At 43.5% G+C, this 12,510-nt stretch overlaps 1 protein-coding gene across 8 annotated transcripts in view; it reads left to right on the top strand.

The window, feature by feature from the left end:
• The window catches only part of RARB (retinoic acid receptor beta), a 771,689-nt gene that overhangs the window by 590,346 nt on the left and 168,833 nt on the right, over positions 1–12,510 (top strand). The window contains exon 1 of one of the 8 annotated variants that reach the window (XM_040480047.1): positions 8,464–9,181. The exons of 6 other annotated variants lie outside the window; for them this stretch is intronic. In XM_040480047.1, the coding sequence (XP_040335981.1) occupies positions 9,025–9,181 (157 nt within the window). In that variant the 5' untranslated portion in view covers positions 8,464–9,024. Of the gene's footprint in view, positions 1–8,463; positions 9,182–12,510 lie in introns of those variants that run through there. One more of the 8 variants, XM_040480050.1, reaches the window with a different exon arrangement.

Here is a 12,510-nt window from a genome sequence, read left to right as displayed (position 1 = left end):
GGAAGGAAGGAAGGAAGGAAGGAAGGAAGGAAGGAAGGAAGGAAGGAAGGAGGGAGGAATGAAGGATGGAAGGAAGGAGGAAGGAAGGGAAAGGATAGAAGAAGGGAGGGAGGAAGGAAGGGTAGTTAATATTCAAGTCTTCCATCTTGTACAATTCTTGCCATTTAATTAACTATAATTGGCCGTGGTGTTCTTGAGACTGAATACCATTTCTGCAGAAAACAGCAAGTCATATATGTGTCCTGCATCCCACAGGAGAGGGGTGGGGCTTGTAGAATAATCCATTGCCATTCTGACTCAGTGTCTTATTTGTAAAATAAAAGAAACCATTCTCTTAAACAAATATATAAAAATGCTTCAATGCAGTGCTGTTTAACCAGACATACACAGCAAAATCTCTTGGGGAACTTGCCCTAACTGCATATGCCTGCACCCCAGACCCTGAAATGTGCATCCTGATTGAAAATTAACTGCCCTGGCAGAATAGTCTCTGTGCCTGGTAGCAGTAGCAATTGAGCTATGGGGTCCTGACTTGATTTTCTTCTTGCAGACATTCCACTAACACTTTTTAAGAGCTTACTATATCTCAGGCAATGTTGCAAGTGCTTTTTACTTGTATTACCTCATTTAATCTTTACCACAACCTTTTAATATGTTTACCATTAATATCTCCATTTCATAGGTGAGGGAATTAAGGCGTGTAGAAGTTAGGTAACTTGCCAAGGGTCACACAGCTAGGAAGAGGCAAAGCTTGGGTTCTAATACAGTCGCTGTCCAGACTCTATGGCCCCACTCACCATGCACCCCTCTGAACACTAAACTTTCAGTCCAGTAGAATGTTCTGTGATGGTGACAGCGTTCTATATCTGTGCTGTCCCAGGAACACGGGAGCCACTACCCACAGGAAGCTTTTGAGCCCTTGAAATGTGGCTAGTGTGACTGAGAAACGAAGTTTTTAGTTGTCCTGTATTTTAATTAATTTAAACAGCACAGTTTAAGAGCCAACTAATAGCCTCTCTTCATACATACGATTTCAAAAAAATGAAGTGCTGAAGTAGGTATTAAGGTAGGCATTTCAGTTATAGACATTCTCCTTTATTAATAATATTAACGTGAAATAATTACAAAGCAGCCTTAGAAACCTTTGTGCTTCTTTCTGTCATTGAAAAGAGTCTCGCTGCTCTATTAAGCCCTCTGCCAAGTAGGTGGCACATCTCCTCTTAGCTCATTGGAAGATATAACGAGACGAGACAGAAAAAAATAATTCAGGCAGAATAATACAGGGACATCATGGGCAAGTTGTAGCATGGTGGTGCCATTGGCATTTATTCTTAGAAGTCATTGTTATATTTTCCATCTCCTCAGTACTGCCCTCATATGTTAAGGAGACGAGGGCTTCATGGAAATAATGGACTTTAAAGCAGGGTTTGGCGGTGGAGGAAAGATACTACAGGGGCATCTGGGCTCATGTGAAGGAGAGACGCCATCCTGCACCCCCTTCTTAAGGAAGTGAAGCGAGTGAAGTAGGAAAGTGGGAAATTTTGAGCCAAGAGAGAAGAAGAGGGGATTCTGGATAAAACAATGTAATGCAGCAAAAGGGCCATATCGTTCTTCATGTGATACACAAGTTAAAACTGGGTAAAGCTTTAAAGGAGAGGAGAAATTAAAGTATTAACAAAACAAAAGTATAGAGCTGCGAGGTTTTTTTATGTTTATTCTTTTTTGAGACAGAGAAATGGAGCATGAGTAGGGGAGGGGCAGAGAGCGAGAGCGAGAGACAGAGACAGAGACAAAATCTGAAACAGGCCTAGGCTCCAGCTGACAGCACAGAGCCCGACGTGGGGCTTGAACCCACTAACCGTGAGCTCATGACCTGAGCCAAAGTCTGATGCTCAACCGACTGAGCCACCCAGGCTCCCAGAGCTGAGTTTTAAACAGATAGAGACAAGGCAATATATAATTTGGTGAAATTGTTAAAAAAACAAAAATAGTTACAACCGAGGTAGACAAACTATAGACCATGAGACAATCCCAGTCCACTGCTGGTTTTTGTAAATAAAGTTTTATTGAACACACCCATGCCCGTTTACATTTATATATGGCTCCTTCATACTATAAAAGCAGAATTGAGCGGTTGCAACAGAAACTGTATAGCCTACAAAGCCCAAAATATTTCCTATGATCCTAAACAGAAAAAGTTTACTGACTCCTATTTTATAACAAAATGGGAATATATATTAGCACAACCTTTTGGAGTGCAATTTTGTGTAGTCATCACATTTTAACACGCACATCATCTTTGACTTGGCAATATTACTGCTAGAATTTTTTCCAGCTTGTGTTTTGAGACACACACCCACAGGGCTTCTTAAACACTGAAGAACTGGAAATAAAGTAAATAGCCAGGGCACTCGCTAAATGAATTACAGTGCATTAATGTAAAGAGATCCTACTTAGGTTTTTGGGTTTGGTTTTTTAGTGGGAGTTCTACCTACACTGTTTATTTGAAGGGATCTCGAGAAATATTGCCAAATAGAAAAATGTTACAAATAGTATGTATTATTTGTATAAAAGCAACATACGACCCTCACAAAAGACACACAGATCGATGCCCAGCAACTTTTCATTTTGTATCTTCTAGACTAGACTGTGAGTTTTTATGATTTTTTTTTTAATTTTTTTTTTCAACGTTTATTTATTTTTGGGACAGAGAGAGACAGAGCATGAACGGGGGAGGGGCAGAGAGAGAGGGAGACACAGAATCGGAAACAGGCTCCAGGCTCTGAGCCATCAGCCCAGAGCCTGACGCGGGGCTCGAACTCACGGACTGTGAGATCGTGACCTGGCTGAAGTCGGATGCTTAACCGACTGTGCCACCCAGGCGCCCCAAGTTTTTATGATTTTTAAAAATTTTTATTTTAATTCCAGTGTAGTTAACATACAGCATTGTATTAGTTTCATGTGTACAATATAGTGATTCAACTAGTCTATATATTACTCAGTGCTCATCGTGGTAAGTGTACCCTTAATCCCCAGACCCTATTTCAGCCATCCCCCCCCCCCACCTCTCCTCTGGTAACCATCTGTTTGTTCTCTATAGTTAAGAGTCTGGTTTTTGGGCTTGTCTCTTGTTTTCTTTATTCCCTTTGTTCATTTGGTTTGTTTCTTAAATTCCACATATGAGTGGAATCATATGGTATTTGTCTTTCTCTGAGTGCCTTACTCCATATAGCATCTCTATCAAATCTATATTCTCTAGATCATTCATATTGTTGCAGAGTGTGTATTACTTAAAAAAAAAAATATCCGAATTAGGAAAGTGGAAAAGTAGGGGCACCTGGGTGACTCTGTTAAGCGTCTGACTTCTGCTCAGGTCATGATCTCACGGTTTGTGGGTTCAAGCCCCACATCGGGCTCTGTGCTGAAGCTCAGAGCCTGCTTCGGATTCTGTGATTCCCTGTCTCTCTGCCCCTCCCCTGCTCACATACCCTCCCTCTCCTTCTTTCGAAAATAAACGTTAAAAAAAAAAAAAAGAGGAAAAATCCTGAAAAAAAAAAGTAGAAGAATGAACAAGAGGGGAAAACCAAAGATAGGTCTTCCCCAAACGGAGGGATTCGATATTGAGGCATTCAGGAAGGCAAGTTACTTAAGTTTCAAGTTGGGACCGAGGGAAACTGTTGGACTTGAAGAGATGTCTTTATGAGTCATGCACGGCAAAAGCAGAGACGTGCTAAAGAAACAAATCAAGAGTGGAAAGAGAGAAGCATGCACCATTGTCCTGGGTAATGGCGTTCATAAGTACCCAGGTGGAAAGGCTTCATTGAGGAAACTGGGAAAAACAAGAAGCTGCAGAGAAAGGAACCAAACGAAAGAAGGACGCGGTGGCCAACACTCAAGAAGGAGAAACATTTTTGAGGAAGAACAGATGTTCCTCGGGGTTCTGAGAAGACCCAGTCTCTACGCAGATGCAGAGAGCCGCTCTGCAAGTTCACGTTTGCAAAGTGCCTTAATGTCTTCTGGTAGAAGATCCATGGCCATCGACAGCCCTGGAACATTAGCAGGTGTTCAGATGGGAGGGCCAGAAGCAGTTTCCATGTGTCGATTAGTGTCAGGACTTCTCCCAGCCACCAACACAGCAGGCAGCTCTGCCCGGTGGCGCAGAAGTCCTGGGAACAGCCTGAGCGCTTGCCTTGTGCTGGCGGCACATCCCTGCCTTGGCTTCCCGGCCGAAACACACACATGGCCCGGGGCCAGCTATCTATTTTTCTGGCAAAATTGTGGCAAGAGGCGTTGATGGGAGATTAATGGTTTAAAAAACCCCCACAAATACATAAAAATAAAGCAAGCAAACAGAAAAACATGGAAGAGGCAGGTGTGTGTGTCTTCTAAAATGGTCCACGTCTACCTCCCCCCACCCACCCCCCCCCCCGTGTCTGCCTGCACTTTGCATGACTTGTGCCTCGGGTGGAGATGTCTGTGCCTGTGAGAATCTTTTTATTTAGACATCACAAGGCATTTGACCAGTTTTGAACACGGCCGGCTTCAATCCTGGTACACAGACATGCCGGCTCTGTCTTCACGAAACTCTCCCGTCCAAACACGTTTGCAGAGCATGATTCATGGTGTTTCCTTCTGGATTGTCCAGTGGGTAATTGCTATACGAAAACCAGAGAAACAGATGTAGACCCTGAACCTTGGCTATAAATTTTTGTTTTATGATTATGGGTTTCGAATGTGCTGTGTCACACTGACAAATATACAGTTACTCTGAAACAAAATGGATTTTGGTCCCAAAACTTTGGCTTTTTTTGTTTGTGGTTGGACATACTTTTATTAGAGTTTTCTTTTATCGTTGATGAAACACAAAATGGAGGAGATGACGCATATCAGAATGTTACTTTATGCCGTACCAAGAGAATATTTGGGAAAGGTTTCTTCTGTTTGATTAATGTTTAAAATGGGCGTCAATTATTTAAACCTCATTACCAACAAATTAGGCCATTTTTTACCTTCTACCTAGTCATTAGTCTTTAATTTTAAATTTTTTTTTCAACGTTTATTTATTTTTGGGACAGAGAGAGACAGAGCATGAACGGGCGAGGGGCAGAGAGAGAGGGAGACACAGAATCGGAAACAGGCTCCAGGCTCTGAGCCATCAGCCCAGAGCCCGACGCGGGGCTCGAACTCCCGGACCGTGAGATCGTGACCTGGTTGAAGTCGGACGCTTAACCGACTGCGCCACCCAGGCGCCCCGTTAGTCATTAGTCTTTATGGTACGTGAATACGTATTTCAAGACGTGTGGCTTATTTGTAAATCTTTCCTAAATTTTACTTAAGGTAAAGAATTTAGAGGAAGCCAGGTTTTCAAGAAATGTGAGAATTAGATTCCCTGATGAAGAAATGATAAGAAACATGTAGCTAAATTTGGGGTCTGCTTTATAAATTAATACTTGGATTAAATAATGGCTCTAATAGTTGCTATCAGCATAATTAATTCATGATGAGAAATGATGAATAGAGGAGTAAGTGCTGTTGCACTATAAGAAACCCATAATATTCTATTCACACAGATTGAAATAAAAGATCAGTATTCAAAAGCCCAAGTTTCTTCCTCTACTAGTGAAGAGAACCCCAAGGTGATGAGAAGTTTAAAATTTTCTGGTGCGGAGAAAGAAAACAACAAACCTAGCGCCATCCCTCCCCACCCCACCCCCACCCCCACCCCCTGCCCGCTTTGTTATTGTTTCTTGGGCCATGACATAGTATTGAGGGTAGAGATTTGGGAACAGTCATTTCCCTTCCTAGATGAGGCTGAAACTGGAGCTGAAGGAATGAGACTAAGCGGAACTGGGGAGACGCCCTCCCCATCTTCAGCTTGCGATCGGAGCGCCCTACCCTTTGGAACGATGATTGAACAAGGGGGTGCGGTGGCGTCCCCTGGGTAAAAGAAACCTGAATACACGCAGCTGGCAGTGGGGCCACGCTTCTCCTCTCTTAGTCCTTCCTGATGTACTTTAAATGTAGCTGCTTCTTTCTCTCTGCTCATATACCTTTTCACCCACCTCCCTTATCGCCTGGGAGTCCACATAGGAGTTTCCAAGGAACGCCGGAGGGCCGGAAGTAAGCACGGGGAGCTGTAAGTCCATGCACGCAGAGATTGGCACATAATGTGGTACTTTGTGTATCTTTACAACCATCTTAACGACAGCGTGTTAAATGTTTTGTTCATTCCTCTGTATTCCTTGCTTAAGGTGTGTGTTTTCTTTGTAGTTAAGGGGTTCCTTACAAACCTCCGTTATAAAATGACGGTCCTTTGAAAAAGAGAGAATTAACAAACACAGTTCAGCAAAAGCTCGCCCCGCTGTCGCCCTGGACTTTTCAATGGCAAGAGCTGAGCTTGCTGGGCTGAAAATTGTTTTAATGTACCTTCATAAAAGGATCTTTGACTTGGTAAGTGTGTGTGACGCATACTTTTCATGTTACACCACGAGTGCCACTTAGCAACTCCTGGAGACAGAGCAGCCTTTCAGCATGGGGCGAGGTGCCCCCTAACAGGCTTCTAAAAGGCCTGGATGCCAATGCACATTCCAGCACTATCCACAGAAAGGAGCCCAGGGCGGCTCTCTTCCCTGCAGGGGGCAGGAAACCTTCCCTCTTGCCTACCCACTTACCTGCCCTGTTCTGTAGGAGAATCACAAGTAAATATCAGTGGTAGTGGAGGAGGTAGAGTGTTTTCATTACTCCCGGGAGTTTCCTTTCTCAGATGTGCATTGCATCCTTTTAAACAAGTTGTGCAAAACGGCTACAATGTGGATTGGCTCTCCCTTTGAAAGCTAGCTGCCTGGGTTTATTTGTAAATACTACATCTGTCCTTCTGCGTCTTTTTTTTTTTTTTTTTTTTAGCATTTATTTATTTTTTTGAGAGGCAGAGAGAGACAGAGCATGAACGGGCGAGGGGCAGAGAGAGAGGGAGACACAGAATCGGAAACAGGCTCCAGGCTCTGAGCTGTCAGCACAGAGCCCGATGCGGGGCTCGAACTCACGAACAGTGAGATCATGACCTGATCCGAAGTCAGGCACTTAACCGACTGAGCCACCCAGGTGCCCCTGTCCTTCTGCGTCTTTTAAGACTGGCTGAAAAGCTTCTCCTCCCTCGTGGTGGGGTCAATATGGCCAGTATAAAAAAGAATCTCTTTCTCTTCAAATTATTCTAATAAATAACCAAGATTGAGCAGGAGACTAGCGTTGGGGAAATTTGGCCCATGGAAATATAAAACCTTCACGCTTAACCAGTTTTCAAAATATGTGTTTAATTATGTGGTGGTTGGGTATGCGTGTGTATGTGCATGACATGACAGGTCACCAACAGGCTATTCGGGGTCCAAGGCTGTGGAAACAGCAAAGTAATTTCCACATCGGACTAGGATTGCAGGGAGTAAGGTTCTAGTCATGGCTCTGAGTTTTGTGGCCTCTGATAGGTCTCAGCCTGCCCTCCTGGGCTTCTGTTTCCCCGGGTGAAAAGTGAAAGCATGAAATCACAGTGAGTACTTGTTTCAGGATACAGTGTCCTACAAAACTTTTTGGGGGGAGGTGGCCGGGGGGGGGGGGGCTCACTGCAGCCCTATATCCCCAGTTTACAGATGGGAAAACTGAGGCTCAGATCAAATACTTGTCTCAGATCACACAGCTGGTTTAAAGGTCGAACTGAAAGTGGCACCGATTTCAGTGGAGCCCCACATCCACTCTAGACCACTGTGTCTTCTCAGATCCTGAAATCCTGTATATACATGTGATTCCATGTGTGAGTGTTTGGAGCAGGAGTAACCAATTCTTGACTGCTGCATATGGACTGGAGAGAATTTTTTTTTTTTTTTTTTTTTTAAGTAAATGAATCCAGAAAGCTAGATTATTACTCCAGAGCAAATGCAATCCCTCCGCCCAGGGCTTTGCAAGAGGGATAAAGAGGGGGTATTTAAAAAAAAAAAAAAAAAAAGAAAGAATCAAATGGAAAGTTTCTCAACCCAAGGCTTCCCCGAGGAGTAGCTCTCCTCTCTGCTCTACAGTTTAGGGCTTGCATGTGCTTTTTCGGGAGTGGAAAAACACATAAGTTACGAGGAATGTAACAGCCAGGCGGGCGCACGGAGGAATTTAAAGGGTGGAGGGTGGGCTGGGGGCGCGGGGGTGGGCAGGAGGGGAGCGGGCGAGGGGGACACGCGCTTCCAAGCTAAGCCCGCGGCGGATAAAAAGGCGGAAAGGGAGAGAAGTTGGCGCTCAACGTGAGCCCGGAGCGGTGTCCCGGCTCCTCCCCTGCCCGTTTTAAAAGCACTTCTTGCATTGTTGTTCAGGTGAGAAATGGGAAAGAAAGGCGGCTTGCGCGCTCGCCCGCTGCCTCTCTGGCTCTCTGCTTTTGCAGGGCTGCTGGGAGTTTTTAAGCTCTGTGAGAATCCTGGGAGTTGGTGATGTCAGACTCGTTGGGTCATTTGAAGGTTAGCAGCCCGGGAAGGGTTCACCGAAAGTTCACTCGCATATATTAGGCAATTCAATCTTTCATTCTGTGTGACAGAAGTAGTAGGAAGTGAGCTGTTCAGAGGCAGGAGGGTCTATTCTTTGCCAAAGGGGGGACCAGAATTCCCCCATGCGAGCTGTTTGAGGACTGGGATGCCGAGGACGCGAGCGAGCCGGGCAGGGTTTGTCTGGGCACCGTCGGGGTAGGATCCGGACCGCATTCGGAAGGCTTTTTGCAGGCATTTGCTTGGAAGGAGAACTTGGGATCTTTCTGGGAACCCCCGCCCCGGCTGGATTGGCCGAGCAAGCCTGGAAAATGGTAAATGATCATTTGGATCAATTACAGGCTTTTAGCTGGCTTGTCTGTCATAATTCATGATTCGGGGCTGGGAAAAAGACCAACAGCCTACGTGCCAAAAAAGGGGCAGAGTTTGATGGAGTTGGGTGGACTTTTCTATGCCATTTGCCTCCACACCTAGAGGATAAGCACTTTTGCAGACATTCGGTGCAGGGGAGATCATGTTTGACTGTATGGATGTTCTGTCAGTGAGTCCTGGGCAAATCCTGGATTTCTACACTGCGAGTCCGTCTTCCTGCATGCTCCAGGAGAAAGCTCTCAAAGCATGCTTCAGTGGATTGACCCAAACCGAATGGCAGCATCGGCACACTGCTCAATGTAGGTTTATTTTTTCCCTTCTTCTACCAAGAAAAAAAAAAATGAATTGTCTCTCTTGCATGCAATAAAGACATTGGAAACAAACTGCATTGGTAGCAAGACAAAGGATTTAATGATTTAATGCTGAAAGGGTGTGATATGCCGGCGTGCATATTGATTCCCTCTTGCTGAAAATTTCCTGTTAGATGTTTTCTTCCCAAACAGCCCCTCCCGACCCCCGCTCCTCTCCTTACCAACCTTACAGTCTCTTGAAAACAGTTTTAAAAAGATGCATGGAGTGGGGGGGGGGGGGGGGGGGGGGGGGGGGAAGTAGAGTGTGACCACAGGACTTTGAAACATTCTTCAAGTAAGGCAATTTGACACATTGTGCAGTTTTTACTAAGATGTATGCAGAGGGGAATTTAACTTTGCTGTTCTTTGGATTAGCTGCTAGTTGTATATATCCCCCCCTTGTGTGTTTCAGCAGTCCAAAGTAATTAAAATATGACATCGTCCTTGCAAGGAATTTAGCCTAATTAGGGTGGCTCCTGCTCTTGCAGTTCATAAACCACCCGTTAAAGCTGCTGCTTCCAATGTTTTCCTTGCTAAGGAAAGGCAATATTTCTTAGCATTGACCCTGCTGCCACCTTTCCGAGTCACTTTGTTGCTCTAAGAAGTTGCTGTTTTGCTAGAAAACTACTGGCAATGAACACCCCTTGGGCTGAGCCATCCATTATTTCCATATCTTGCAATTCAGCCCAGAACCTGGACATCATTTAAAGGGAAGGCAACCTAAGTGGAGTAGCCCAGTTTTTAAAAAAAATATTGACTATTTGGTTATCTGATCCTGACACGATGCCGAGGCACGCATCTGGTCAACAGTAGTGTGGCTGCAGGCTTGAGAAATGACCAGAAGTCCCAGAAAATCCCACGTTCGGGTGGCTGTGGTGGGAGCCTGCAGGATGCATCGCCCCCCTGACAGTGATTTAGATAAATGGCTCAGCTATCTATCAAAATGTTTTTAGTACTTTATCTGACAACTCATTGGCGCATTAGCCTGAAAATGACATTTTAAATCTTTGTTTTCAAAGAGGTCAAAGTTTAACTGGAAGAAATTGAGTTTTCCTAATAACATGGTGGCTTATGTAAAGAGGGAGAAGAAAAGGGAGAGAACGTGGGACAGTGACCAGATTTAAATTGCTCTCTGTGAAACTTTTTCTTAGCAATAAAGACTTGCTACTTGGGCCAGGAAATCAACAGGTTTGTAGCTGAAAAATCAATAACCATTTGATGCCAACCGATTGGCTGGCTGACTTAATATCTGTTAGAGCCATAACCAGGGCAAAAAGAAAATAATTTTCAGAAGGCGTCTTCATCTCAAATGCCTTCTCTTTCCTGCTGCCCGTGTTCTTCCCGAAGAAGTCAAAGAAACTGAGTTACAAAATAATTGTACAACCCACCAGCAGATCTTTGAAACCTGTCCTCTGTAGCAGTTAAAACAATGTGAACAATTTCACTTGGCATCCCAGGGAACCGGAGCTCTTGAGAAAACTTTTTGGTACAAGAAAAAGTTCTGGAAGACATATTTTTTAACGAAGGGGAAAAAAATGTTCAGGACCCTTGGCGGAAAGCTATTAGACTTAATAGAGCCTTTACAAGTAGACAGTCTCCCTTTGTAATTAACCCTCCAAACATGCCTATTAAGTTGTAGGAGTAGGGGGAAAAGCTTTGTTTGTTCTTGAACAAGTTAAACAAGGGATTTGCCTTATCTGGGGAGAGCGAGTGGTGAATGTGTCATTTGCCTAGGGCCAGCCGATAAGCAAGAAGTGTCGATAACAGCAAAGTTCAGCTAATCAAAGAAACTTGCTTTAGAAAAAGTAAATAAAGGCATTTGACAAAGGGGTTTCAGAAATTCCAGTGTCTTATTTTTGTAAGCAAAGCAATTAGTGTTTATTGTGGTCAATTTCGCAAGGGCTGGAAAAGCACACCCCAGCTATAGGCTAAATGAAGAAATTGTAAAAATTGCTTTTGCCCCTGCAGAGTTGCTTTATCCTCCATAAACCACTCTATGACCCTGCGTTTAGTTGTTCAAGAGATTAAGTTTTTAAGCATAAGTAAAAATTCTAACAAATGTCTGCCACATGGTGTTTGGTTCAGGGTGGCATAGCTACTTAGGACTTGTGAAATAAAAGCATATTAGGGCTTCGTTTGGATAAAAAAGAGCATAAAAACCACAAGCTTTTCCATTGTACTTAATGACTGTTTTGACGAGAAGCAGATCTGTTTACGCTCTTAACACAGAGGAAACAGTGGGCAAGGAGAAAAAAAAATCGTACTAAATCCAACCAAAAGTATTTTCTGCCTTGAGATTCTGTTTTTTCGTGTGTGTGTGTGTGTGTGTGTGTGTGTGTAGTAATCAGAGTAAACCCTTTGAATGTAAAACGCACCAGAAGCCGTCTTTGAAAGGTGTTAGAATATTCTTTTTAGTTTCTTTTGTAATTTTAATGACAAAAATGGCATGTGAACCAGCTACCGGTTTGAGTAGGGCCTGTGAATTGCTTGTTATAAAAATTTGAAGTCAGGCTTAGCGGGCTACTCAGGGCATGTGGTATAAATAATACGATTTAAGACTGCCCCTGGAAGGTATCATAGTCACAAAGTTTGTATTCAGATGCCTCGTGGATTATCTTGGTTTTAGGGCCTGCTCCAGATGTTTTCAGCATTAATTGCTCAGTGGGCATAGGATAAATCCTAATATTTGTGGTCTAAATACAGTTGCTTTCGGTGAAATCATGAGTGTGACAACTTCTTGGCCTTCTTCCCTGTCCTCTACATACTCGGCACATCAAAAGAAAAAAGAGAGAAGAAATATTTTCTTTTTGAAATAGTATTTTGCCCATTAATGAGGAGAAATCTGTTTTAAAAACAAACAGTGATGTGTGATTAAGGAAGGAAGAAAAGTTCCCTTCTCAAAGCCCTGGGACCTGAATTTTAAGTATTAAACAGTATCCAAATCCTCTCCTAGTGAGATATAAATTGGGGTCAAAGTGGCAAAATCAAAGATACCCACTGAAAGAGAGACTACTAAAGACTGACAGCCACCGTATGAATTGAATGGGGTTTTGAATAAATATTTCGATGAAAAGGCTCAATTGTTTTTCTAAAGTAGGACATAATTTTCTGCTTCTCAGCCACATGACAGTGGTAACTAATACCATCAGAAAGGAGAAAGAAAAGGGACTTTTGCTTACATCTCAGAGTGCAGGATAGGGTCGTCTGAAAATAAGCGGAAATTTCACCAAGTTTTCCTTCCCTGTAGGAAAAAAAAAAAAAAAGAAATACTAAAATTT

The sequence above is a fragment of the Herpailurus yagouaroundi genome, unplaced genomic scaffold, assembly GCF_014898765.1.
Source record: "Herpailurus yagouaroundi ecotype Mexico unplaced genomic scaffold, PumYag 159, whole genome shotgun sequence".
Taxonomy (NCBI): domain Eukaryota; kingdom Metazoa; phylum Chordata; class Mammalia; order Carnivora; family Felidae; genus Herpailurus; species Herpailurus yagouaroundi.
The sequence above is the reverse complement of the archived record's forward strand: the minus strand, read 5'-3'. Positions and strand labels throughout refer to the sequence as shown.